Below are 27,531 nucleotides of genomic sequence, written 5' to 3' on the forward strand. Positions count from 1 at the left end.
GGCCAGTATATAGGACAGGGATGGGCAACTGATTTTGTTAGTCACTCTCACTCAGATATCATATTAAATAAAAACTGAAAACATTTCTCTTCACCCTATGGCAAAATGTGTAGAATTGCAACAAACTTGCTTTAAAACTGCAACATTTTCTCTACACCCATGGACAAATGTGTAGAATTGCAGGAAATGAACTCAAAAACATTCATTTTTCTCTCTCTGGTCAAGTGTGGCACAATTTTTGGGGGGGAAGGCAACATTTTTTCACTTATGGCCCCCAAAAGGCTAGGTCCGCCTCTGACTGCATGTGTGGGTATGGGTTGTGGGTACGCAGAACCGCAAACCACTGCGGCCCCCTCATGATGAGTTCAGATTTTTGGTGGCCCCCACCCCCATCCCTGATATAGGACATAAGGCTTCTGAGGCCCTAATGAATCTCTGACTTTATGGATAGCTGGAGCCAGAGGAGAGGGACACATCCCTCTCCATGCAGACACACACACCTTGATTTACCATGTGGCTGCCTGGAGTTTACTAGACAGGTCCTCTGTGGAAGAGTAATACGGCCCAGGCACACCTGTGGTTCTTAACAGTTTGATGGATGGAAGATGAGATGCTGTCACAGCCTGAGGGAATCTGGTTAAGGGACAAACGGTTCACTGGAAGTGGGAAGGCGACATTAGTGGTTCATGTGAGACTACTCTGCACTGGGCTGTATGAAGATTTTTGAGCTTTCAGAGCAGAGACTGATTTAAATTGAGCCCACAGGCACATACTTACCACCCAATCATTTAATGTACGAATATCTGTAGTTATTAGAGTATCTTAGCTGTTATGACTTATGACTGTGGAGGATATTATACGTTTTATTTTTTCAATTTGTTCTATGGCAATAGTCCTTTATCTGAAACGCTCTAAGAACAAAGGCTAGGCAACAGTTGTTATGAGATGAGAAGATATAGGAGGAGGGTGTTTCTCTCTCTCTCTCTCTCGGAGTGACTGAATCTAGGGTGATGGAAGGGGTCCAAGAGCCCATGCAGTCTGCCATTGCATCATGCTGATGAGTCAGGACAGGTCTTACAGGGCATCTTGCATCAAAGCCTCCTCTCTTTTCCTCTCCTCCTTTCAGCCCACTTCGTCTGTGTTCTGACCTTTTGGCGCAGTTACCACTCTGCTGAGCCAACCGTCCCCAACCGTCCCCTCTAGGGCATATTACCCAGCTGAGAGAGCTGGTAAAATCCGTTATAAAATGATGTGTTAGTAAATACTGTAAAAGCCATCTCTTTTCTCTTCCCTCTGTTTGTCTGTATTTCTCTCTCTTAATAAATGAATACAGTTATTATGACACTAGCACTCCTATCCATCTGGATTATGCTGTCATTTTGAACCACTTCTTGTATAATAGATTTTATCTCAGTAAGACCGTAAGGTTAGATGAGATGCAATGCTTATCCTACCTGCTGACTTGTTTGTCACATATGTGATGTGTGGAAGAGTTAATGCCACTCCACTTAATAATCTCAAACAGGGCAGTGAGCTGTTAAGGGCCAGTTTGCAAACCATCTGTTCTCAGCTGGAGAGGGAAGGAGATGAGAGATGAGGAGAGGGAAGGAGAGGAGAGATGAGGACAGGGAAGTAGAGGAGAGATGAGGACAGGGAAGGAGAGGAGAGATGAGGAGAGGAGAGATGAGGAGAGAAGAGGGAAGGGGAGGAGATATGAGGAGAGGGAAGGAGAGGAGAGATGAGGAGAGGGAAGGAGAGGAGAGAAGAGGGAAGGGGAGGAGAGGGAAGGAGAGGAGAGATGAGGAGAGAGAAGGAGAGGAGAGATGAGGAGAGGGAAGGAGAGGAGAGATGAGGAGAGGGAAGGAGAGATGAGGGAAGGGGAGGAGATATGAGGAGAGGAAAGATAAGGAGAGATGAGGGAAGGCGGGGAGAGATGAGAAAAGGAGAGGGAAGGGGAGGGGATATGAGGAGAGGAAATGGAAGGAGAGGAGAGATGAGGAGAGGAGGAGATATGAGGAGAAGAGAGGAGATATGAGGAGAGGAGGGGAGAGATGAGGAGAGTAGAGGATACATACAGAATGAGCCTTAATAAGTGATGGGCATTCTGGGCTCTGGTCCAAGCGTCCCTCTTATCAGTGGTGGAATGATGACTGGGGGCCAGATGTAATTGCTTCAAAAGGACAAGCTAAACATTGGCTTTCTCCTGGCTGACCTTTAGAATGAACACAGCATGTGGACAGACCACACACAACCAGAGATGGGAGGGAAAGCACTAGACTGGATAGGATACTATTGTTGGTTGTTGTGTCTGGTACGGTTTTGGTACCACCCACACACACACAGTTAGTCATCATAATACCGGCTCACAAATCGGCAAATGTGTGGTATAAATATGCACACACACACGCACATACATACGTGCACACCCAATCCTTATGATACCATTCATATTATTATTCCAAGATGGCGTAGCAGTGAAGACGTGTTTGTTTTGTCCTCTCGTGTACTTTAGTATTTTTTGTATATATATTTCAATTTATTTTCAATCTCTTCTCGATTTTTTATTCGATTATACCTTCCGGTAACCTGCTTCACCCAATGTGATACGGAATCGCTATTATTTTCAATTTTAGAACACATTCAAGAATCTCCAGAAGCTAATTAGCTACAAGCTATTTAGTCATTGTTGGCCACTGCTAGTGGCTTTTACCTTCTACACAGATACCAGCCCTGTTTTTAGCCTGGACAATACTCGCCTGTCTACCAATATCGCTTGTTTACCAATATCGGACTGTCTCTCCACAACAACGCCGGACTCCTGCCGTAATCCCTGGACCACTACTTCTGATCTTCACAGCTAGCTTGCAGCTAGCTAGCTAGCTCACAGCTTGCTCACAGCTAGCTTTCACTCACCGTGGCACCTAGTACCGAAGCTATTCCCTTAGGCCCACCTCCCGGCCTACTCAGCTGTTCACCCGAACCCCACTCATACACGGCTAGAGCCCAAAACTCCACCGGATCCTTGCTGTAAACTCTGGACGTTGGCACCGGATCACCGCTGCTACCGACTGGATATAGTGGCTAACGCCACTGCCACGAAGCTAGCACCAGTTAGCCGTGAGCCAGGCACATCTCCCGGCTAGCAAACTAAATTCCACAATACCTCTTTCGCCATCTGGCTTGGATTCTCTGTCGACACGGCGCCCAGCCGCACCACCACGACTGGTCTGCCGACGAATACTCCATCCGCTGTGCCTTCATCCGGCCTCCGTCGGAGCAGACGCTACTAACTTTAAACGCTGTGTCGCTAGCGTAGTGGGGCTCCCCTGTTCCATCTACTGCTGCCCCCTGGACACTATGATCACTTGGCTACATAGCTGATGCCTACTGGACTGTCCATTAATCACGGTACTCCATTCTGCTTACTTATTTTTTATCTGTCGGCCCCAGCCGCGAACTCAGGCTCTGTGTGTAGTTAATCCGACCCTCTCTGCCTAGTCATCGCCATTTTACCAGCTGTTGTTGTGTTAGCTGATTAGCTGTTGCTCTCCCAATCAACACCTGTGATTACTTTATGCCTCGCTGTATGTCTCTCTCAAATGTTAATATGCCTTGTATACTGTTGTTCAGGTTAGCCATCCCTGATGTCCTTGCTGTGTCTGAATCCTGGCTTAGGAAGGCCACCAAAAATTTGGAGATTTCCATACCCAACTATAACATTTTCCGTCAAGATAGAACTGCCAAAGGGGGAGGAGTTGCAGTCTACTGCAGAGATAGCCCATCTAGCTTCAGAGTTGGTTCTGTTAGGTGACCTAAACTGGGAAATGCTTAACACCCCGGCAGTCCTGCAATCTAAGCTAGATGCCCTCAATCTCACACAAATCATCAAGGAACCCACAAGGTACAACCCTAAATCTGTAAACAAGGGCACCCTCATAGACGTTATCCTGACCAACTGGCCCTCCAAATACACCTCCGCTGTCTTCAATCAGGATCTCAGCGATCACTGCCTCATTGCCTGTATCCGCTATGGGTCCACAGTCAAACGACCCGCCTTATCACTGTCATACGCTCCCTAAAACACTTCTGTGAGCAGGCCTTTCTAATCGACCTGGCCCGGGTATCCTGGAAGGATATTGATCTCATCCCGTCAGTTGAGGATGCCTGGTCATTCTTTAAAAGTAACTTCCTCACGATCTTAGATAAGCATGCTCCGTTCAAAAAATGCAGAACTAAGAACAGATTTAGCCCCTGGTTCACTCCAGACCTGACTGCCCTCGACCAGCACAAAAATATTCTGTGGGGGACTGCAATAGCATCGAATAGTCCCCGCGATATGCAACTGTTCAGGGAAGTCAGGAACCAATACACGCAGTCAGTCAGGAAAGCAAAGGCCAGCTTTTTCAAGCAGAAATGTGCATCCTGTAGCTCTAACTCCAAAAAGTTCTGGGACACTGTAAAGTCCATGGAGAACAAGAGCACCTCCTCCCAGCTGCCCACTGCACTGAGGCTTGGTAACACGGTCACCACCGGTAAATCCATGATAATCAAAAACTTCAACAAGCATTTCTCAACAGCTGGCCATGCCTTCCTCCTGGCTACTCCAACCTCGGCCAACAGCTCCACCCCCGACCCCCCGCAGCTACTCGCCCAAGCCTCCCCAGCTTCTCCTTTACCCAAATCCAGATAGCAGATGTTCTGAAAGACCTGCAAAACCTGGACCTGTACAAATCAGCTGGGCTTGACAATCTGGACCCTCTATTTCTGAAACTATCCTCCGCCATTGTCGCAACCCCTATTACCAGCCTGTTCAACCTCTCTTTCATATCGTCTGAGATCCCCAAGGACTGGAAAGCTTCCACGGTCATCCCCCTCTTCAAGGGGGGAGACACCCTGGACCCAAACTGTTACAGACCTATATCCATCCTGCCCTGCCTATCTAAGGTATTCGAAAGCCAAGTCAACAAACAGATCACTGACCATCTCGAATCCCACCGTACCTTCTCCGCTGTGCAATCTGGTTTCCGAGCCAGTCACGGATGCACCTCAGCCACGCTGAAGGTACTAAACGATATCATAAACGCCATCCATAAAAGACAGTACTGTGCAGCTGTCTTCATCGACCTGGCCAAGGCTTTCGACTCTGTCAATCACCATATTCTTATCGGCAGACTCAGTAGCCTCAGATTTTCTAATGACTGCCTTGCCTGGTTCTCCAACTACTTTGCAAACAGAGTTCAGTGTGTCAAATCGGAGGGCATGTTGTCCGGTCCTCTGGCAGTCTCTATGGGGGTGCCACAAGGTTCAATTCTCGGGCCGACTCTTTTCTCTGTATATATCAATGATGTTGCTCTTGCTGCGGGCGATTCCCTGATCCACCTCTACGCAGACGACACCATTCTGTATACTTCTGGCCCTTCCTTGGACACTGTGCTATCTAACGTCCAAACGAGCTTTAATGCCATACAACTTTAGCATGACCACCCTGGATGGTTCCGACCTAGAATATGTGGACATCTATAAGTACCTAGGTGTCTGGCTAGACTGTAAACTATCCTTCCAGACTCATATCAAACATCTCCAATCCATAATCAAATCTAGAATCGGCTTTCTATTTCGCATCAAAGCCTCCTTCACTCACGCCGCCAAACTTACCCTAGTACAGCTGACTATCCTACCGATCCTCGACCTCGGCGATGTCATCTACAAAATGGCTTCCAATACTCTACTCAGCAAAATGGATGCAGTTTTTCACAGTGCCATCCGCTTTGTTACTAAAGCACCTTATACCACCCACCACTGCGACCTGTATGCTCTAGTCTGCTGGCCCTCGCTACATATTCATCGCCAGACCCACTGGCTCCAGGTCATCTACAAGTCCATACTAGGTAAAGCTACGCCTTATCTCAGTTCACTGGTCACGATGGCAACACCCACCCGTAGCACGCGCTCCAGCAGGTGTATCTCACTGATCATCCCTAAAGCCAACACCTCATTTGGCCGCCTTTCCTTCCAGTTCTCTGCTGCCTGTGACTGGAACGAATTGCAAAAATCGTTGAAGTTGGAGACTTTTATCTCCCTCACCAACTTTAAACATCTGCTATCTGAGCAGCTAACCGATCGCTGCAGCTGTACATAGTCCATCGGTAAAAAGCCCACCCAATTTACCTACCTCATCCCCATACTGTTTTTATTTATTTACTTTTCTGCTCTTTTGCACACCAGTATCTCTACCTGCACATGACCATCTGATCATTTATCACTCCAGTGTTAATCTGCTAAATTGTAATTATTTGCCTACCTCCTCATGCCTTTTGCACAAAATGTAGTATATAGACTCTTCTTAAAAACATATTTTTTTTTGCTACTGTGTTATTGACTTGTTTATTGTTTACTCCATCTGTGTTGCTGTCTGTTCACACTTCTATGCTTTATCTTGGCCAGGTCTCAGTTGTAAATGAGAACTTGTTCTCAACTAGCTTACCTGGTTAAATAAAGGTGAAATAAAAAAATAAATAAAACATATCACACACACAGAATTCCTGAATCAGTAAGAGCTTTCAGTGGGCCTGGCAATTTAAACAAAGGTGCAGCAGTAACATGCCTCTGCTCTCAGCCTTGTAATAAACATACTTACTGATTTAGATGGAGATTTTGGTCCATTTTACACTCACACACACACACACACACACACACACACACACACACACACACACATCAGTGCAGCAGCTTTAGAGTTGGCAAGCATCATGTGGGGAGGCAGAGTGCTGAGAGCTCTTCCCTTGTGTGTTACAAGGGGACATAGAATGCTGTCGTCTACAAGCTCCTGTTATTCTGAACTATGCCCCCCCCCAATACTTTTGTTTGTACTTATTTTGGTCCAATAGAAAGAGTGAAAATAAGCCACGTCATGTATATTTATATTTCCTGTTTTTGACTGACCGGAGCCTAATGTATCCCATTCTGCCCTCTGACTAATGCTGCCTGAATGATGCCTGTTCATTTATGGGATTTTGACTGTTTCAGTCTGGCAACCTGGCAGAGCAAAGGGAACAAACATTTTCACAATGTAAAGATATTGTTATTTAAACCTAATAGACGATATACAGCAGGCTGCCCTACTTTGTGTTGGATGATTAATACTAATGAGTGGGAAATGTGCAAGTACTGAAGGAGCATTATACATCTAATTACATCGCTCAGATGTTCCATTGCTGTGCACATACACTCAGACATTCACAGACAGACACACATTCATACACAGACAGACACACACACGCAAAGCTCTCCTGAGCTTTTTAAGATGACGCCGAAGAGGATGGCTGAGGTTTTACATGCCCGTAACCAATTGCGCTATTTTGTTCGTTTTTTTTAGTTGTTTGTAACTTATTTTGTACATAATGTTGCTACTACCGTCTCTTATGAACGAAGAGGATGCAGATCGGGCTGCCTTTTGTCAATCCGTAGGCGAGCGAGGAAACTCCCACTGCTATCAATTCTACTTCCTAACATGCAATCGTTGGAAAATAAAATTGATGACCTTCGATTACGATTATCCTACCAACGGGACATTAAGAACTGTAATATCTTATGTTTCACCGAGTCGTGGCTGAACGACAACATTTTCAATGCACCGGCAGAACAGAGAAGCTATGTCTGGTAAGACGAGGGCTGGGGTTGTGTGTCTTTTTGTCAATAACATCTGGTTTGCGATGTCTAATATTAAAGAATTCTCGAGGTATTGCTCGCCTGAGGTAGAGTACCTTATGATACGCTGTAGACCACATTATCTACCAAGAGATTTCTCATCTATATTATTCATAGCCATCTATTTACCACCACAGACCGATGCTGGCACTAAGGTCGCACTCAACCAACTCTATAAGGCCATAAGCAAACAAGAAAATGCTCACCCAGAAGCGGCACTCCTAGTGGCCGGGGACTTTAATTCAGGCACACTTAAATCAGTTTTACCAAATTTTTACCAGCATGTCACATGTGCAACCAGAGGGAAAAAAACTCTAGACCACCTTTACTCCACACACAGAGATGCATACAGAGCTCTCCCCCACCCTCCATTTGGGAAATCTGACCATAATTCTATCCTCCTGATTCCTGCGTACAAGCAAAAACTAAAGCAGGAAGTACCAGCGACTCGCTCAGTATGGAGTGGTCAGATAATGCAGATGCTATGCTACAGAACTGTTTTGCTAGCACAGACTGGAATATGTTCCGGGATTCATCCAATGGCATTGAGGAGAATACTACCTCAGTCATCGGCTCAATAAGTGCATCGACGACGTTGTTCCTACAGTGACCGTACGTACATATCCCAACCAGAAGCCATGGATTACAGGCAAGGTTATGCTGATCCTCAACACGGGGGCCCCTCAAGGGTGCGTGCTTAGTCCCCTCCTGTACTGTCTGTTCACCCACGACTGCCTGGCCAAGCAAGACTCCAACACCATCGTTAAGTTTGCTGATGACACAACAGCCTGATCACTGATGACATAGAAACAGCCTATAGGGAGGAGGTCAGAAACCTGACAGTGTGATGCCAGGACAACAACCTGACAGTGTGGGTCCCCCTGCTCAAGCCAGCTTGCCTATTGTCGTTGTAGCCCATCCCAGCCTTGTGAAGGTCTACAATTTTATCCCTGATGTCCTTACACAGCTGTCTGGTCTTGGCCATTGTGGAGAGGTTGGAGTCTGTTTGATTGAGTGTGTGGACAGGTGTCTTTTATACAGGTAACGAGTTCAAACACGTGCAGTTAATACAGGTAATGAGTGGAGAACAGGAGGGCTTCTTAAAGAAAAACAAACAGGTCTGTGAGAGCCGGAATTCTTACTGGTTGTTAGGTGATCAAATACTTATTGCATGCAATGAAATGCAAATTAATTACTAAAAAATCATACAAAGTGATTATCTGGATTTTTTTATTTTAGATTCCGTCTCTCACAGTTGAAGTGTACCTATGATAAAAATGACAGACCTCTACATGCCTTGTAAGTAGAAAACACTGCCGATTTTGCAGGTTATCACATACTTGTTCTCCCCACTGTATATACTAGGCTATGTCAGAGGAAGGCCCACAAAATTATCAAAGACTCCTTAACTTCTTATGGTATAGGGGGCAGCATTTTAACTTTTGGATAAATAGCATGCCTAATTTCAACTTCCTGCTACTCATGCCAAGAATATAAGATATGCATATTATTAGTAGATTTGGATAGAAAACACTCTGAATTTCACGTTCTGACCATAGTTCTGTTATTTTATTCTTTGTTTTAGTATGGTCAGGGCGTGAGTTGGGGTGGGCAGTCTATGTTTGTTTTTCTATGTTGGTAGTTGTGTTCGGCCTAGTATGGTTCTCAATCAGAGGCAGGTGTCGTTGGTTGTCTCTGATTGAGAATCATACTTAGGTAGCCTGGGTTTCAATTTTGGTTTGTTTCTGTGTGAGTGTTCGTGCCACACGGTACTGTTTCGGTTTTGTAAATTCACGTTGGTGGTTATTGTTTAGTGTTCTGAGTTTGAATTAAATCATCATGAACACTTACCACGCTGCACTTTGGTCCTCCTCTCTTTCTCCCGAAGACAACCGTTACACTGAAGTTTCTAAAACTGTTTGAATCATGTCTGTGAGTATGACAGAACTTATGTAGCAGGCAAAACCCCGAGGACTAACCGTTCAGAATTTGTTTTTTTGAGGTCTCTGTCTGTTCACTTGTTTTCAGTTCCTACCGCTTCCACTGGATGTTACCAGTCTTTGGAATTTGGTTGAGGTTATTCCTTTGTGCAATGAAGTAGGGCCAACTAGGAACTGGGTAACACAGTTGAGAGATGGCCAAGACTTGAAAAGTAGCGTTAGTTTCCTCTCAGACCCGTCTTCAATTTGATCGATTTTATTAATGTTTAAAAATACCTAAAGTTGTATTACAAAAGTAGTTTGAAATATTTTGGCAAAGTTTTTAGGCAACTTTTGAAATATTTTGTTGTGACATTGCGCATTTTGGAAGCTGTTTTTTTTCTGGATCAAATGCCCCAAATTGACATTTTGGATATATATATATATATATATATATATATATATATATGGATGGAATTAATTGAACAAAAGGACCAATTGTGAAGTTTATGGGACATATTGGAGTGCCAACAAAAGAAGCTCGTCAAAGGTAAGGCATGTGTTATATTTTATTTCTGAATTTTGTGTAGAGCCTGCAGGGTTGAAATATGCTACCCTCTTTGTTTACTGTTGTGCTATCAGAAAATAGCTTCTTATGCTTTCACCGAAAAGCCTTTTTAAAATATGACATGTTGGCTGGATTCAAAACAAGTGTAGCTTTAATTGAGTGTCTTACATGTGTGATTTAATGAGTTTAATTTTTATATCAATTTATTTGAATTTTCCGCACTGCATTTACCCTGGTTTTTGGCCAAGTGGGACGCAAACGTCCCTTATACCATAAGAAGTTAACAGCTTCTTCTCATGTCACACCCTGATCTGTTTCACCTGTCTTTGTGATTGTCTCCACCCCCCTCCAGGAGTCGTCCATCTTCCCCATTATCCCCTGTGTATTTATACCTGTGTTCTTTGTTTGTTTGTCGACAGTTCATCTTGTTTGTCAAGTCAACCAGCATTTTTTTTCAGCTCCTGCTTTTGCCAGTCTCTCTCTTTCTCGCCCTCCTGGTTTAGACCCTTGCCTGTCCTGACTCTGAGCCTACCTGCCTGACCACTCTGCCTGCCCCTGAGCCTGCCTGCCATCCGGTACCATTGCCCCAACTCTGGTTTACTGACCCCTGCCTTCCTTGACCTGCTCCTGTTGGAATATTAAACCATTAATTCAACGTTGTCTGCATCTGGGTCTTACCTTCATAACTGATACCTCAAGACATAAGACTGCTAAACAATTAATCAAATGGCCACCAGCACTATTTACATTAACCACCCCCCCCCCCCCCCCCCCCCTTATATATAGCCTCATTGTTGTTATTTTATTGTTACTTTTCTTACCTATTTTTCTTGCTCTGCATTGTTAAGGGCTTGTAAGTAAGCATTTTCACTGTAAGGCTGGATTCGGCATATGTGACAAATCAAATTTGATATGATTTGAAAATGGCTGTGCAGCGACGCTCCCCATCCAACCTGGCAGAGCTTGAGAGGATCTTCAGAGAAGAATGGGGAAAAACTCTCCAAATACAGGTGTGCCAAGCTTGTAGCGTCATACCCAAGAAGACTGGAGGCTGTAATCACTGCCAAAGGTGCTTCAACAAAGTACTAAGTGAAGGGTCTGAATACATTTTTAGATTTTATGATTTTGCAAAAAAAATCTACAAACCTGTTTTTTTTCTTAGTCATTATGGGGTGTTGTGTGTAGATTGGGGAGAAGAAAAAAACAATTTGACACATTAGAATAATGCTGTAATGTAACAAAATGTGGAAAAAGTCAAGCGGTCTGAATACTTCCCGAATGCACTGTATTTATAAAAAGTCCAAACTAAGTGAAATAAATAAGTCATAGCTAATCTACATAGTCCACTGATCTATCCACTATGACCCAACCTACCTTTGACCTTAATCTTAAATTCACCTCTCTTACATTGAAACTTGGATTCCAAGTTTCTTTTCCATTTAAGCAATCAGGTGTTTGTTGAAAAGTCTTGGTTTTTATCATTTGTGTTGCATACTATCACAAGTGAGGTCCAAGAGGGCTCTACCGTGGAGGTGAGGTTGGAGATGAATCACTGTTACACCGAAGTAGTTCAGTGTCCTGCCTGCTGAGCTCCCTGGGTCTAAAAATGGCACAGAGCTGTCCCACAACTCCCAAACAGGGTATGTCGCAGGGGGGAAGGATTTCAGGGTAGCAAACCACTCCACAACACACCAGACTACACAACATACCAGTCAACCGTCCCGTGTCGACCAGAGAACTGTCTGCTCCTCATCCTATGCCTGAGGGATGAATATCCATAGAAAGGGCTTTCTTTGTGTGGCTTCTATCGCAGATGGACCAGAATGCCTCAGGGTGGAATCCACAATGTAGTATACAACTATAATCAGTATAAAACACTGGGCTGGACCCCGCTTGTTAATCACATATCACCCCAGGATATGACAAAACTTTAAACATCCTCCCATCCACCATGTTTAATGTGACATAAGACAATCTTGTTATTCTGTGATAGCAGTGCACCTTATATTTTTGTTGATCTTCATATACAGTTACAGTACAGACGTGGAGTTATTTTAAGCCGTGCATCAGAGGAGGATGCCTCATGCAACAGGGAGCCAGAGCACGTTTTCCTCATGTGTTTGAGCTGTGTTACAGGTGTGATGTGTTCTGTAGAGAATAACAGGAAGCAGATGGAGAGAACAGGCTTTGAGGTCGCCTAGCTTCCCTTTGTTCGAAAACCATCTGCCACTCCCACTATGCATCCAAGATCCCCTATCTCTATGGATGAGCAGCACTGACTCTGAATCACAGGCAGCCTCCACTGTCTGTTCTCCCTCCATCCTCCAGAGTGGGGCCAGGGGGAGAGAGGCCTCAGAGTGGGGCCCAAGCCAAGCTCCTGCTCCAGGGACCCAGCTGGACTCTCGAGGGGCCTGTGGAGCCTGGCCCTCCTGCCTGTCTGGATATTAACAGGCTTTCATCTAAAAGCAACAATGCCAGCTCTTTCACTCTGGTCGAGCGACAAATTAATCACATCTTTTGTTCTAGGGACTACGGGGCCTCCCACCTAATCACTTACAGAATCACTCTGTGGTGTTGCACTGGGAGGAGAGGACACACAAGGGACATCTGAAACAAGATAGCGAGAGAGAGCGCTCCTCACATCAATGCATGTTTTTGTAGTGGCCAGACAGAAGCTCCTTAGTGACTGTTTGTGTGTGCAATTAAAGATTGATTACTCTCTTGTGTGTTTATATGTGTAGTTCCTATGCAAACGTGATTAGCACTAGAAAAATAGAAGGCAAGAGAAACACTGTGCACAGCTGCGTTTGTTCACATGCTGTTGGTACATGTGTGAATAGACAAAGGTGACTTACACTGCAGTCAATGTCAACATATTGAAAACACATTCTAGATGTGACGTAGCTTTAACCTGCTTTAACCCAATCCTCTCCTGTCCCATGGGCCGGTTGCTCACTCGCTGACTGTAAACATTGAATAATTGAATGGTGTGACAATCTGTGTCATATGGGGCAGTTTGTGGTTGATTGACCATGATGACCGTGACCGAGGCTTTGCATTACAGTTATTCAGTAGTCATGACTGGTTGAGCTCTCTTTCTATTGTCTGTGTGTGTGTGGGTGTCCAGTTGGAACATTGGTGTGCTGTGTTGTTTCAGTGGAGATGGGATGGGGATCAGCTGTCAGTGTCTGTGTGTGACGCAGGAGGTGGCCAGCGGTCAATGGAAGGATGGTTATTGTATACATCTTCTGCTGCTAAATCTCCTTATCTCGTTCACACACACACACACACACACACACAAACACATGCACACACAGATAAGTAATGCTATACATGTACTGACTCGATCCCCCTCCACACACAAATTAACAGCCAAACCCCACCAACCATGAAAGCTGGTCAAACCTGAAAACGTAATAACTAAATCATCAGATTGTATGTACATCCACTTTTTGTTGGGGAGCTTTAACTTCATTCACATTAAGCTCTCCATTTCAGCGGAGCCCTTGCTTGTATTCTGTATTGATCTCCTTCCTGTATTAAGATCTGCTCTGGAGCAGAAGGGATTTAACAATGACAAATTACCCCTATCTACAAACACACCTCAAAATGCTGCATGCGGCTTATTCCACACTAATAAATTAATAAATTGTTATTAAACTGTGGTAGAAAAATGGTGCATTGAGAAAGAAGTCTATTGAAGGTAGTATGATCACAAGTAATAAAGGCTCGTTCGTATCTTATCAATGAGTCATCCTTCTGCTCAAATGTTGTGGACATGATGATGATAAGGTGGGAACAGTGTTCCTGAGTTATTCATTCACCAATCAGAGAGAACCTTTCTCAAGCTCTCTGGGAGAATCATTCAGCTGGGTTTGTTTTTGAGGGAGTGTGGTGCTGAGAATATTACATCTGAGAGGACACAGCTCTCTGTCCAGACCTCTCCCACTGGGCAAAAAGTGGTTGAATCAACATTGTTTCCATGTCATTTCAACAAAAAAACGTAATGTGATTATGTTGAATCAACATGGAATACTGATAGGATTTGCAAAAAGTTATCAATGTAAGGGTCTTTTTTCATGTAACTTTTAACCTAAAACCAATGATATGGTGACATTTTTGTTGATTTCACATTAGTTGAAAATTCAACCAAATCAAAACTAGACGTTGAACAGATGTGTCTCTCAGACATGCACCAGAAGCATTTTCAGAAGCATTTTCACATAGCAAAATGATTATTGGACAAAATTATTGACTTTTATGTTATATCAGTATTATACAATAAAGAAATATTGTAAAATTAACATATACATTTCTCATGAAAAAGTCCTAATAAAAAAAGACACAGCACAATTTGACAGTTAAATTCAAATCTGAGCTCTGAGCCTCACGTCCCTCTGCAAACTGACTAGACTGCCTTTTTCTTCTTCTAGCAGATGCTGGCTGTATTGGGAGATAAACAGCCTTATTTGGCGTGACCAGCGCTCCCAGTACAGCATACGGATGCTGAAATCATATACACTCATTGTACAAAACATTATGAACACCTGCTCTTTCCATGACATAGACTGACCAGGTGAAGCTATGATCCCTTATTGATGTCACTTGATAAATCATCTTCAATCAGTGTAGATGAAGGTGAGGAAACAGGTTAAAGAAGGATTTTTAAGCCTTGAGACAATTTAGACATGGATTGTGTATGCGTGCCTTTCAGAGGGTGAATGGGTAAGACAAACGATTTAAGTGCCTTTGAGCGGGGTAGGCGTACCGGTCTGTGTCAAGAACTGCAACGCTGCTGAGTTTTTCACCCTCATCAGTTTCCCGGGTATAGCAAGAATGGTATATATCGTGTGGGTTAGCTAGACTCATATCCCTAAGCATGTGTGCCAAATTTCATCACTCTGAGTCAAACAGACCAAGAGATAAACATATGCCTGTTATAGCTCCACCGTGAGGTCGATATGAATGTTCTTGAATATGTTGAGTCTTGGCAGTGTTTGCAACATGTGGACCACATTTTCTGATTGCATTTATGTGCCAGACCACACCCAAGTGAATGTTTATTGGTCAATAAATGAACATGTTTTAGGTACTGGTGTAGAACATGTTTTAGGTACTGGTGTGGGGGACATTTATTTGAACATAAACACACACGGATATGATGGCGGCAGGTAGCCTAGCAGTCAGAACATTGGGCCAGTAACCGAAAGGTTGCTAGTTGGAATCTTTGTGCCGACAAGCTGAAAAATCTGTCAATGTGACCTTGAGCAAGGAACTTAACCCTAATTGTTCCAGTGTTGCCGTTGAAAATCACATTGATTGTACTCCATAAATGATGGTGTCTTGTTTTAGGGTAATCCCTTAATTCATGTGTGGAACTCATTCCACGGAGGGCTGAGGGTCTTCGGGGCTTCCTCCGCTGTACTCGATTGATGAATTACGGTCACTCATTAGTAAGTAACTCCCCTCACCTGGTTGTCTAGGTCTCAATTGAAAAAAAACAACAACAAAAAAACAGCAGAAATGAGGCCCTCCATGGCATGAGTTTGACACCCCTGACTTAATTGATTCCCTTCTCTGGCATGAGGTCTCTTCATGTACTAACTCCCATCCCAGACATGGTCTGACTAAGACCTTTTGGTTGATATGGCAGTATGAGATATTTGGTGAGCCATTGAGTGTTGCAGAAGCTAAGAAAGAGTGTGTGTGCGTGTGTGTGGCTTTTTTAAATACTTTTATAAGTAGACAACCAAGTACAATCTGATTTAATTGCATACTCTAATCTTCTGCACTTGACCTGGCATTACATAGAACCTTAATATACTGAAAAATAAATAAATGCAACGTGCAACAATTTAAATTACAGTTCATATGAGGAAATCAGTCAATTGAAATACATTCGTTAGACCCCAATCTATGGACATGACTGGGCAGGGGTGCAGCCATGTTGGGCCTGGGAGGGCATAGGCTCACTTACTTGGCAGCCAGACCCACCCACTGGGGAGCCAGGCCCGGTCAGTTAGACTGAGTTTTTCTACAAAAGGGCTTTATTACAGCCAGAAATACTCCTCACCCTTCCTCAGAAGCACCAAGCCCTCCTCCCCCACCCGTCCTCAGAAGCACCAAGCCCCCTTCCCCCCACCCGCCCTCAGACGATCCCGCAGGTGAAGAAGCCGGGGCTGGTCTGCAGTTGTGAGGCCGGTTGGACGTACTGCCAAATCTAAAATCTGGAGGCAGATTATGGTAGAGAAATTAACATTCTCTGGCAACAGCTCTGGTGGACATTCCTGCAGTCAGCATGCCAATTGCACGCTCCATCAAAACTTGAGACATCTGTGACATTGTGTTGTGTGACAAAAACTGCACATTTTAAAGTGGCCTTTTATTGTCCCCAGCACAAGGTGCACCAGTGTAATGATCATGCTGTTTAATCAACTTCTTTATATGCCACACCTGTCAGGTGGATGGATTATTTTGGCAAAGGAGAAATGCTCACTAACAGGGATGTAAAGAAATTCGTACACAAAATTTGAGATAAATAAGATCTTTGTGCATATGGAAAATATCAAGGATTTTTTATTTCAACTCATGAAACATGGTATAAACACTTTACACATCGTATATATATTTTTGTTCAGTGTGTTTTTCATAAGGCCAGGTAATCCTGTTTCAGTGTGTTTCCTTTCGTTTGGTACCTAATGAATACAACCTTGGTGCTGTAGAGGTAGCTTTTACAGGTGTGAATAGGAGCCACCTTTCCAACATGGCAGGTATCCAGGGGTAATTGCATTGTCAGCTTGGAGTCAGCTTGGAGCGCTGTGTGAAAACCTGTGTCAGGAGAATGGGAACACAGTGTCTATCGATCAGAGACAGGGGCTGAAATATCATTGCACAATACCCTTGAGGCGTTGGGAGGGACAACCTTGGAGCTTTGTGGGTGATAAGAAGGCACTTAGTGACCACGCTGGACATAGTCTCCTCCACAACCATATCCAAAGTGTATTAGATTTTTTGTTATTAGCTACTTCAGGGATGATGGTGTCAGATTATTACTACCTCTACCGTTGTGCACTTGAGCAAGGCATTTAACCCCAAAAATAGCTTTCTATCTACGGACGCTGTACCCTGGCTAACCCCCTGCCTCTTGAAGATACATTCCTTTCTAACCAAACAGACAAAGTACTGTATCTCATTCTGGTCTATTCCCTCTCTGCCTCCCCAGGCGTTTGGCCAGGCATACTCCAACCAGCGTAAGGTCGCGGAGGATGGCGAGATCAACGAGGAGTCGCTGCTGCAGGAGTCAGCATCAAAGGAGGCCTTCTACATGGGCCAGCTGCTGGAGCTGCAGACGGATTTGAAGCTGAGCCGCTCCGTGGCGTCCAACGCGTCCAACGAGAGCGAGAGGCTCAACGCCGTGCTTCAGGAGCACAAAGAGGTAGAGACTTTTGTCCACTGATGTCACTCTCTCACACCTCTGACTAGTGTCATGCTGTAATACATTTTGAGCTGTAGTATTGTATTTGGTTCAAAAGTGTTGTTTTTTTTACAGAATAATTCGTATTCCTCTTTTTCTTTTTTTCACTTTTGGTCCAAAAACCGTGCTAAAGCTGTATTACACTTTTTCTGTTCCCATGAGTGTTACATATGCACTTTCAGGGTTTTTTGCAATACATTATTGTTAAAAATGTGATTGTTATAAAATATTGTTAAATTTAGTCATTCGGTGCACCCACGAATGAAAAAAAAACTGAGTGTTATGTAAAGAAATTAATAGTAAAATATGAATAAATGCATGATCTCAAATGTTTAGGTTTTAGGTTTTTAGGTTTTATTTATTCACACCAAAGAAAAGAAGTGAAAGACAAAACAGTACAGATTTTTTAAAAACGGGTAAAAATGGTGTGCAGGTGAGGTTAGAAGCCCAAAATGGCAACAAAGAAAAGTTTGTTCAATCAGTTAAACAAAGCATATTAATTATAATTGTACATGATATACAATTGGTCTCAAATATTCAACATCTATGAGGTCAGAAGTTACATGATAATGATTTTTTAAAAATCACTTTTTACTGCAATTTATGTTAGGGAAATATAAACCATGTGAAATGTCTCTTATCGGCTGATCTTCTCTCTGCATTTTTTAGACAATAAAATAATGTCATTGTTTTTTTTACATTAAAAATACTGGTTGTATGTATGACTTTTCTCACTTAAACATGTTTTACAGGCGACTGCTTGTGCACCCATGTGAAAACTTGACTTTCAATCTTAAGTATTGAAATAAAATATAAAGTTTCTGATAATTCAACATTTTTATGGTTTTGTAGCAGTTGTATGATGTCACATCCTGTCAGGATGTCACATCCTGTCAGATCAGTATCGTCATGTGATTTCATCCAAAATTGTGACTTTTGTCGGTTGCACCAAACGATAATTATTAAGGACACTTTTCCAGACAAAAGTATTTAAAGTATTTAAAACCTTTCTGCATAAACTGTCTTACCCATATAGCAGTATAGTGGTATACACCTTCCAAAATCATGCTAGAATAATATTTGTTGACCGTTGTATTATGATTTAAGATGTTTTATTAACATTTATCTACATTACCTTTGCCTTCGGACGGTTGCTCCTAATCCCATTTTTTAAAACTTCAGGGCACCAAAAATAACACTTTTTTTCTTCACATTTAACCATAACTCTTTTATAACTCGTATAAAAGAGAAAAGTCAAAGTTACATTATGTAGAATTTGTAAACATTAGTTCTTGACTTTGGAAAATATTTAATTCGGACACCAACATTTACACATCACGTCATTGACCCTTTTACATGTTTTCCTGTGTAAGCTACTGTGAATCCACAAAATGAGGTTATGTACTCAATTTAGCCTACAGCCTACTGTAATGTCACACATTGAGATATTATTTGTAGATTAACATGAGGTGCATCTTGCTACCCTGCTGATAGGGACCAGCTGTTTTGTGTCAAACTCTGTGTGAAGTACAGCAGCGGTCACAGGGTCACTCTAAAGGGCGGATAGGGGTCATGCAGAGAGTGACTGTGTGGAATCTGTGTGGAGTGTGTGTGCAAGCGTACGCGCCAGTGTTTGTGCGCTTGGTGCATGCCTGTGTGTGGGGGGGGGCCACGTACATGTGCTTGTCAGCAGAGGCAGAGGGGTTCAGGCCGGGGTCAGACGCCGCTGTGGACATGACCCCATTGTGGAGGGCAAATCCGGTGCTAAGCTAGGGAATAAGAAAAATGCCCTGAGCTCGGCACATGTGCATCCCTGAGTGAGCCAGGCTGCTCTCTCATCACACAGTGCAGGACAAACTGTGCCCTCCCAGCCCGGGGGTGGCAGCAGTTCATTCACTAGTTAGATTAGATGCTTCACACACTGTTGGCAGGAACCGCTGGGGTCGCACAGCCACTGTTTATGTCTGCTTCACTTGTCATTCCAAGCATTCCAAAAATGTGAGTTCAGTTATTGTGAATCAACTTTTTGTAAAATATCTACACTACCGTTCAAAAGTTTGGGGTCACTTAGAAATGTCTTGTTTTTGAAACAAAAGCACGTTTTTCGTCCATTAAAATAACATAACATTTATCAGAAATACAGTGTAGACATTGTTGTAATGTTGTAAATAACTATTGTAGCTGGAAACGACTGATTTTTTATGTAATATCTACATAGGCGTACATAGGCCCGTTATCAGCAACCATCACTCCTGTGTTCCAATGGCACATTGTGTTAGCTAATCCAAGGTTATCATTTTAAAAGGCTAATTGATCATTAGAAAACCATTTTGCAATTATGTTAGCAGAGCTGAAAACTGTGTGCTGATTAAAGAAGCAATAAAACTGGCCTTCTTTAGACTTGTTGAGAATCTGGAGCATCAGAATTTGATTACAGGCTCAAAATGTCCGGAAACTCTTCTGAAACTCGTCAGTCTAGTCTGTTTCTGAGAAATTAAGGCTATTCCATGCCTTAATTGCAAAGAAACTGAAGATCTCGTACAACTCTGTGTACTATGCGTGGAGGTGGTACCGGATAGACCGGACCGTGCAGGCACACTGGAGCTCTTGAGCATCGAGCCTGCCCAACCCTACCTGGTTGCATGCTCCCAGGCGCCCTGCCAGTGCGGCAAGGTGTAATAGCCCGCACTGGGCTATGCAGGCGAACCGGAGACACCGAGCGCAAGGCTGGTGCCATGTAAGCCGGCCCAAGGAGACGCACTGGAGACCAGATGCGTAGAGCCGGCTTCATGACACTTGGCTCGATGCTCACTCTAGCCCGGCCGATACGCGGAGCTGATATGTACCGCACCGGGCTATGCACCCGCACTGGAGACACCGTGCGCTCCACAGCATAACACGGTGCCTGCCTGGTCTCTCCAGCCCCCCGGTAAGCACAGGAATATTGCGCAGGTCTCCTACCTGGCGTAGCCATACTCCCTGTGAGCCCCCCCCCAAGACATTTTTTGGGGCTGACTCTCGGGCTTCCATCCGCGTCGCCGTGCTTCCTCCTCATACCAGCGCCTCTCTGCTTTCGCCGCCTCCAGTTCTTCTTTGGGGCGGCGATATTCTCCAGGCTGTGCCCAGGGTCCTTCTCCGTCCAATTCGTCCTCCCATGTCCATTCCTCCTCGCGCTGCTCCTACTGCCGCTTCTCCTGCTGCACCTTGGGGCGGCGACACTCCCCTGGTTTTGCCCAGGGTCCTCACCCGTCGAGGATTTCTTCCCTAGTCCAGAAGTCTTTATCGCGCTGCTCCTGCTGCTGCCCGTTACCATGCCGATTGGTCCTGTTGTGGTGGGTGATTCTGTAACGGTTTTCTTTAGGTGAAGGAGAGGCGTACCAAAATGCGGCGTGGTTATTTAGATACAGTGCCTTGCGAAAGTATTCGGCCCCCTTGAACTTTGCGACCTTTTGCCACATTTCAGGCTTCCAACATAAAGATATAAAACTGTATTTTTGTGTGAAGAATCAACAACAAGTGGGACACAATCATGAAGTGGAACGACATTTATTGGATATTTCAAACTTTTTTAACAAATCAAAAACTGAAAAATTGGCCGTGCAAAATTATTCAGCCCCTTTACTTTCAGTGCAGCAAACTCTCTCCAGAAGTTCAGTGAGGATCTCTGAATGATCCAATGTTGACCTAAATTACTAATGATGATAAATACAATCCACCTGTGTGTAATCAAGTCTCCATATAAATGCACCTGCACTGTGATAGTCTCAGAGGTCCGTCAAAAGCGCAGAGAGCATCATGAAGAACAAGGAACACACCAGGCAGGTCCGAGATACTGTTGTGAAGCCGGATTTGGATACCAAAAGATTTCCCAAGCTTTAAACATCCCAAGGAGCACTGTGCAAGCGATAATATTGAAATGGAAGGAGTATCAGACCACTGCAAATCTACCAAGACCTGGCTGTCCCTCTAAACTTTCAGCTCATTCAAGGAGAAGACTGATCAGAGATGCAGCCAAGAGGCCCATGATCACTCTGGATGAACTGCAGAGATCTACAGCTGAGGTGGGAGACTCTGTCCATAGGACAACAATCAGTCGTATATTGCACCAATTTGGCCTTTATGGAAGAGTGGCAAGAAGAAAGCCATTTCTTAAAGATATCCATAAAAATTGTCGTTTAAAGTTTGCCACAAGCCACCTGGGAGACACACCAAACATGTGGAAGAAGGTGCTCTGGTCAGATGAAACCAAAATTGAACTTTTTGGCAACAATGCAAAACGTTATGTTTGGCGTAAAAGCAACACAGCTGAACACACCATCCCCACTGTCAAACATGGTGGTGGCAGCATCATGGTTTGGGCCTGCTTTTCTTCAGCAGGGACAGGGAAGATGGTTAAAATTGATGGGAAGATGGATGGAGCCAAATACAGGACCATTCTGGAAGAAAACCTGATGGAGTCTGCAAAAGACCTGAGACTGGGACGGAGATTTATCTTCCAACAAGACAATGATCCAAAACATAAAGCAAAATCTACAATGGAATGGTTCAAAAATAAACATATCCAGGTGTTAGAATGGCCAAGTCAAAGTCCAGACCTGAATCCAATCAAGAATCTGTGGAAAGAACTGAAAACTGCTGTTCACAAATGCTCTCCATCCAACCTCACTGAGCTTGAGCTGTTTTGCAAGGAGGAATGGGAAAACATTTCAGTCTCTCGATGTGCAAAACCTATAGACATACCCCAAGCGACTTACAGCTGTAATCACAGCAAAAGGTGGCACTACAAAGTATTAACTTAAGGGGGCTGAATAATTTTGCACGCCCAATTTTTCCGTTTTTGATTTGTTTAAAAAGTTTGAAATATCCAATAAATGTTGTTCCACTTCATGATTGTGTCCCACTTGTTGTTGATTCTTCACAAAAAAATAGTTTTATATCTTTATGTTTGAAGCCTGAAATGTGGCAAAAGGTCGCAAAGTTCAAGGGGGCCGAATACTTTCGCAAGACACTGTACATGTTTTATGACGATGAAAAACGAACAATACAAAAACAACAAACGTAACGTGAAAACCTAAACAGCCTTATCTGGTGCAAACAAACACAGAGACAGGAACAATCACCCACGAAACACTCAACGAATATGGCTGCCTAAATATGGTTCCCAATCAGAGACAATGATAAACACCTGCCTCTGATTGAGAACCACTCCAGACAGCCATAGACTATGCTAGAACACCCCACTAAGCCACAATCCCAATACCTACGAAAACCCCAAGACAAAACACACCACATAAATAAACCCATGTCACACCCTGGCCTGACCAAAATAATAAAGAAAACACAAAATACTAAGACCAGGGTGTGACAGAACCCCCCCCCCCCCCCCCCCCCCCAAGGTGCGGACTCCCGGCCGCACACCTAAACCCATAGGGGAGGGTCCGGGTGGGCGTCTGTCCACGGTGGCGGCTCCGGCTCGGGACGTGGACCCCACTCTAACAAAGTCTTAGTCCATTTTCCTTGCGTCCTTAGATAGACGACACTCACCGCCGACCTTGGCCTAGTAGTCCTCACCAAAGGCCCCACCAGACTGAGGGGCAGCTTGGGACTGAGGTAGCTCGGGACTGAGGGGTAGCTCGGGACTGAGGGGTAGCTCGGGACTGAGGGGTAGCTCGGCACTGAGGGGTAGCTCGGCACTGAGGGGTAGCTCGGCACTGAGGGGTAGCTCGGCACTGAGGGGTAGCCCAGTACTGAGAGGAAGCCCAGTACTGAGAGGAAGCTCAGGCAGGTAGTTGGCTCTGGCAGATCCTGGCTGGCTGGTGGTTCTGGCAGATCCTGGCTGACTGGCTGTTCCGGCAGATCCTGGCTGACTGGCGGATCCTGGCTGACTGGCGGATCCTGGCTGACTGGCGGATCTGGAAGATCCTGGCTGACTGGCGGATCTGGAAGATCAGGGCGTGACAGTGGCATAGTTTAAAGTGGCTAGTGATACATGTATTACATAAAGATGCAGTAGATGATATAGAGTACAGTATATACATACAGTATACATATGAGATGAGTAATGTAGGGTATGTAAACATTATATTAAGTAGCATTGTTTAAAGTGGCTGGTGATATATTTTACATCAATTTCCATCAATTCCCATTATTAAAGTGGCTGGAGTTGAGTCAGTGTGTTGGCAGCAGCCACTCAATGTTAGTGATGGCTGTTTAACAGTCTGATGGCCTTGAGATAGAAGCTGTTTTTCAGTCTCTCGGTCCCTGCTTTGATGCACCTGTACTGACCTCGCCTTCTGGATGATAGCGGGGTGAACAGGCAGTGGCTTGGGTGGTTGTTGTCCTTGATGATCTTTATGGCCTTTCTGTGACATCGGGTGGTGTAGGTGTCCTGGAGGGCAGGTAGTTTGCCCCCGGTGATGCATTGTGCAGACCTCACTACCCTCTAGAGAGCCTTACGGTTGTGGGCTGTTGCCGTACCAGGCGGTGATACAGACCGACAGGATGCTCTCGATTGTGCATCTGTAGAAGTTTGTGAGTGCTTTTGGTGACAAGCCAAATTTCTTCACACTCCTGAGGTTGAAGAGGTGTTGCTGCGCCTTCTCCACGATTCTGTCTATGTGGGTGGACCAATTCAGTTTGTCAAGGTAGGAAATTATTGTTATTTTGAAATATAATCACTTTTTTGGGTTTAGTTGTCGTCAATTTGCTGTGAACAAATTATTAGAATTATGTTCTGGCCCCCCTACCATCCACTCTGACAAAAATCAGCCCGCGGCTGTATCTAGTTGCCTGTTTGTGATATCTTTACTGGGCCTAATTGAATAAACCTTGTAAAATGTCCCAGCCACTTCTCACGTGCACCTGTCACCTGTTTGCTTCGTGACCTGGGTGGCCCTTGGCTCTTTGATGATCTGCTGATTAGCCTGTTGCCTTGCTATGTGGGTCTCCTTTGCCTGTGTCGTGCATATTAATTAGGAGACAGTCTCTTTTTAATGTGCTGGAGCCACACAAGGGGCTTAATTTGTCGCTAACTGGATCTAATCAACTGGTTTAATGTGGATCCCAAGCAGATGCTAAAGATATACGATCTTAATTTGATCTCTCTTTTTTTCATCCTGTTGCTGCAGGATTAATTAAGATCCTACATTTTTTTTCTCCTAAAATCAAAGGAATGTACAGACAAAATGATAGAGACTAAGTTAATAGTAGGTTCTGTGTGTTTTACAGTTTGTATTTCAAATAGGCTCTGGCCTACCGCTAGTAGTTCACCTGCATTGTTTAAATGAATCCTGGCCCTGATGTAGAGTGGGACACAGGGCTACAGTATTGGCCTTTCCCATGGCGGTTGTGTTGTGTGAGTGTTTGGTGGTGCACTGACCATGCCCTGATTATGTGGTGGTGTTGAGACAGTAATCATTGGCCAGTAATCCCCTGTACTTCATGGACAGCTCAGTCCTAATGCCCTGCTTTGTGGGGAATATGTAATGAGACAACACCACCCATTAGCAAACCACAGTGGTCACGTACAGTTAATCAATAAAGTCACGGATTAAGAGTTTGTTAATGAACTGTTTGTGTTTTGCCTATGGTCCATATTGGAATATCTGTATTTTTCGCTTCCATTGTCACAAGTGTAGGGGTAGCTACAAGTGAAGGGGTAGCTACAAGTGTAGGGGTAGCTACAAGTGAAGGGGTAGCTACAAGTGTAGGGGTAGCTACAAGTGTAGGGGTAGCTACAAGTGTAGGGGTAGCTAGCTACAAGTGTAGGGGTAGCTACAAGTGAAGGGGTAGCTACAAGTGTAGGGGTAGCTACAAGTGTAGGGGTAGCTACAAGTGTAGGGGTAGCTACAAGTGTAGGGGTAGCTACAAGTGTAGGGGTAGCTACAAGTGTAGGGGTAGCTACAAGTGAAGGGGTAGCTACAAGTGTAGGGGTAGCTACAAGTGTAGGGGTAGCTACAAGTGAAGGGGTAGCTACAAGTGTAGGGGTAGCTACAAGTGTAGGGGTAGCTACAAGTGTAGGGGTAGCTACAAGTGTAGGGGTAGCTACAAGTGAAGGGGTAGCTACAAGTGTAGGGGTAGCTACAAGTGAAGGGGTAGCTACAAGTGTAGGGGTAGCTACAAGTGTAGGGGTAGCTACAAGTGTAGGGGTAGCTACAAGTGAAGGGGTAGCTACAAGTGAAGGGGTAGCTACAAGTGTAGGGGTAGCTACAAGTGAAGGGGTAGCTACAAGTGAAGGGGTAGCTACAAGTGTAGGGGTAGCTACAAGTGTAGGGGTAGCTACAAGTGTAGGGGTAGCTACAAGTGTAGGGGTAGCTACAAGTGTAGGGGTAGCTACAAGTGTAGGGGTAGCTACAAGTGAAGGGGTAGCTACAAGTGTAGGGGTAGCTACAAGTGTAGGGGTAGCTACAAGTGTAGGGGTAGCTACAAGTGTAGGGGTAGCTACAAGTGAAGGGGTAGCTACAAGTGAAGGGGTAGCTACAAGTGTAGGGGTAGCTACAAGTGTAGGGGTAGCTACAAGTGAAGGGGTAGCTACAAGTGAAGGGGTAGCTACAAGTGTAGGGGTAGCTACAAGTGTAGGGGTAGCTACAAGTGTAGGGGTAGCTACAAGTGTAGGGGTAGCTACAAGTGTAGGGGTAGCTACAAGTGTAGGGGTAGCTACAAGTGAAGGGGTAGCTACAAGTGAAGGGGTAGCTACAAGTGTAGGGGTAGCTACAAGTGTAGGGGTAGCTACAAGTGTAGGGGTAGCTACAAGTGAAGGGGTAGCTACAAGTGTAGGGGTAGCTACAAGTGAAGGGGTAGCTACAAGTGAAGGGGTAGCTACAAGTGTAGGGGTAGCTACAAGTGTAGGGGTAGCTACAAGTGAAGGGGTAGCTACAAGTGAAGGGGTAGCTACAAGTGTAGGGGTAGCTACAAGTGTAGGGGTAGCTACAAGTGTAGGGGTAGCTACAAGTGTAGGGGTAGCTACAAGTGTAGGGGTAGAGCTGCATAAGGATCTGCAGCAACGCTGTGCTTTCAAGTACAGTGCTGTACAGTGTGTCATGACATGGAGATCAGGTGTCAAATAATATGCTGCTACAGGCTTGAATACAGAAACAGCAGCATGTACAGTTGACTGTACATTGAATTGACCTTCCATTTCTCAGTCCATTTCCCTGAGTCCTGCTGTTCCTCCGGTGACTGAAGATGTGGTCACGATTCCCACAATTCTCACTATTCTATATGTATTGCAATTCAATACTGCGATTTTATTGCGATTTTATGTTCCAAACATATTGCTCACTAAATAAATTGAAATAAATAAATTAATTGCTGAAAACATGTTGGCTCACTATTTAAAACTACATGTTGGTGCAAGTACAGCCAACTTTTATTTTTCTTTACAATTTGATACTTGGAGCCAAATATCGATATAATATCATCCAAACATAACTGTATCGATATTTTCCCCCATCACTAGTCTCTTCTCCTGGTGAGGCTCTGGCCAGGGTCCCACTGGTCACCCCATATCTAGAACCCAGAGTCTGAGCCAGCACTTCTATGTAGTGCAGGCTAGGAGCCACTTATCAACTTTATTGAGGAGAGGGGAAATAAGAAGCCCTGAATAGGTCTGAAACCTGTTCATCATTTATGGTGTAAATATAGGCTAACATACACACACACACACACACACACACACACACACACACACACACACACACACACACAATGTACTAGCTGCAACCCAAACCAATTTGAATTTAGTAAGGCAAGTCTATTGGCTGGGGTTTGAGTCAGTGTAAATTATGTTAAATGTTTGATAATATGTGTCCAGCCATGTAAAGCCAGACTCTGAGGCTTCTGTACTGTAAATCCATACATATTTA

The 27,531-nt window shown here is 44.3% G+C and overlaps 1 protein-coding gene across 4 annotated transcripts in view; it reads left to right on the forward strand.

Moving 5' to 3' along the window:
- Window positions 1–27,531, forward strand: part of LOC110498104 (protein bicaudal D homolog 1-like) — an 81,014-nt gene that overhangs the window by 31,744 nt on the left and 21,739 nt on the right. For all 4 annotated transcript variants that reach the window (XM_036957511.2, XM_036957505.2, XM_036957497.2 and 1 more), the window contains one exon: window positions 17,417–17,629. In XM_036957511.2, the coding sequence (XP_036813406.2) occupies window positions 17,417–17,629 (213 nt within the window). The remainder of the gene's footprint in view (window positions 1–17,416; window positions 17,630–27,531) is intronic.

Source organism: Oncorhynchus mykiss, chromosome 2, assembly GCF_057628025.1.
Source record: "Oncorhynchus mykiss isolate SJ-2025 chromosome 2, ASM5762802v1, whole genome shotgun sequence".
Classification (NCBI taxonomy): Eukaryota; Metazoa; Chordata; class Actinopteri; order Salmoniformes; family Salmonidae; genus Oncorhynchus; species Oncorhynchus mykiss.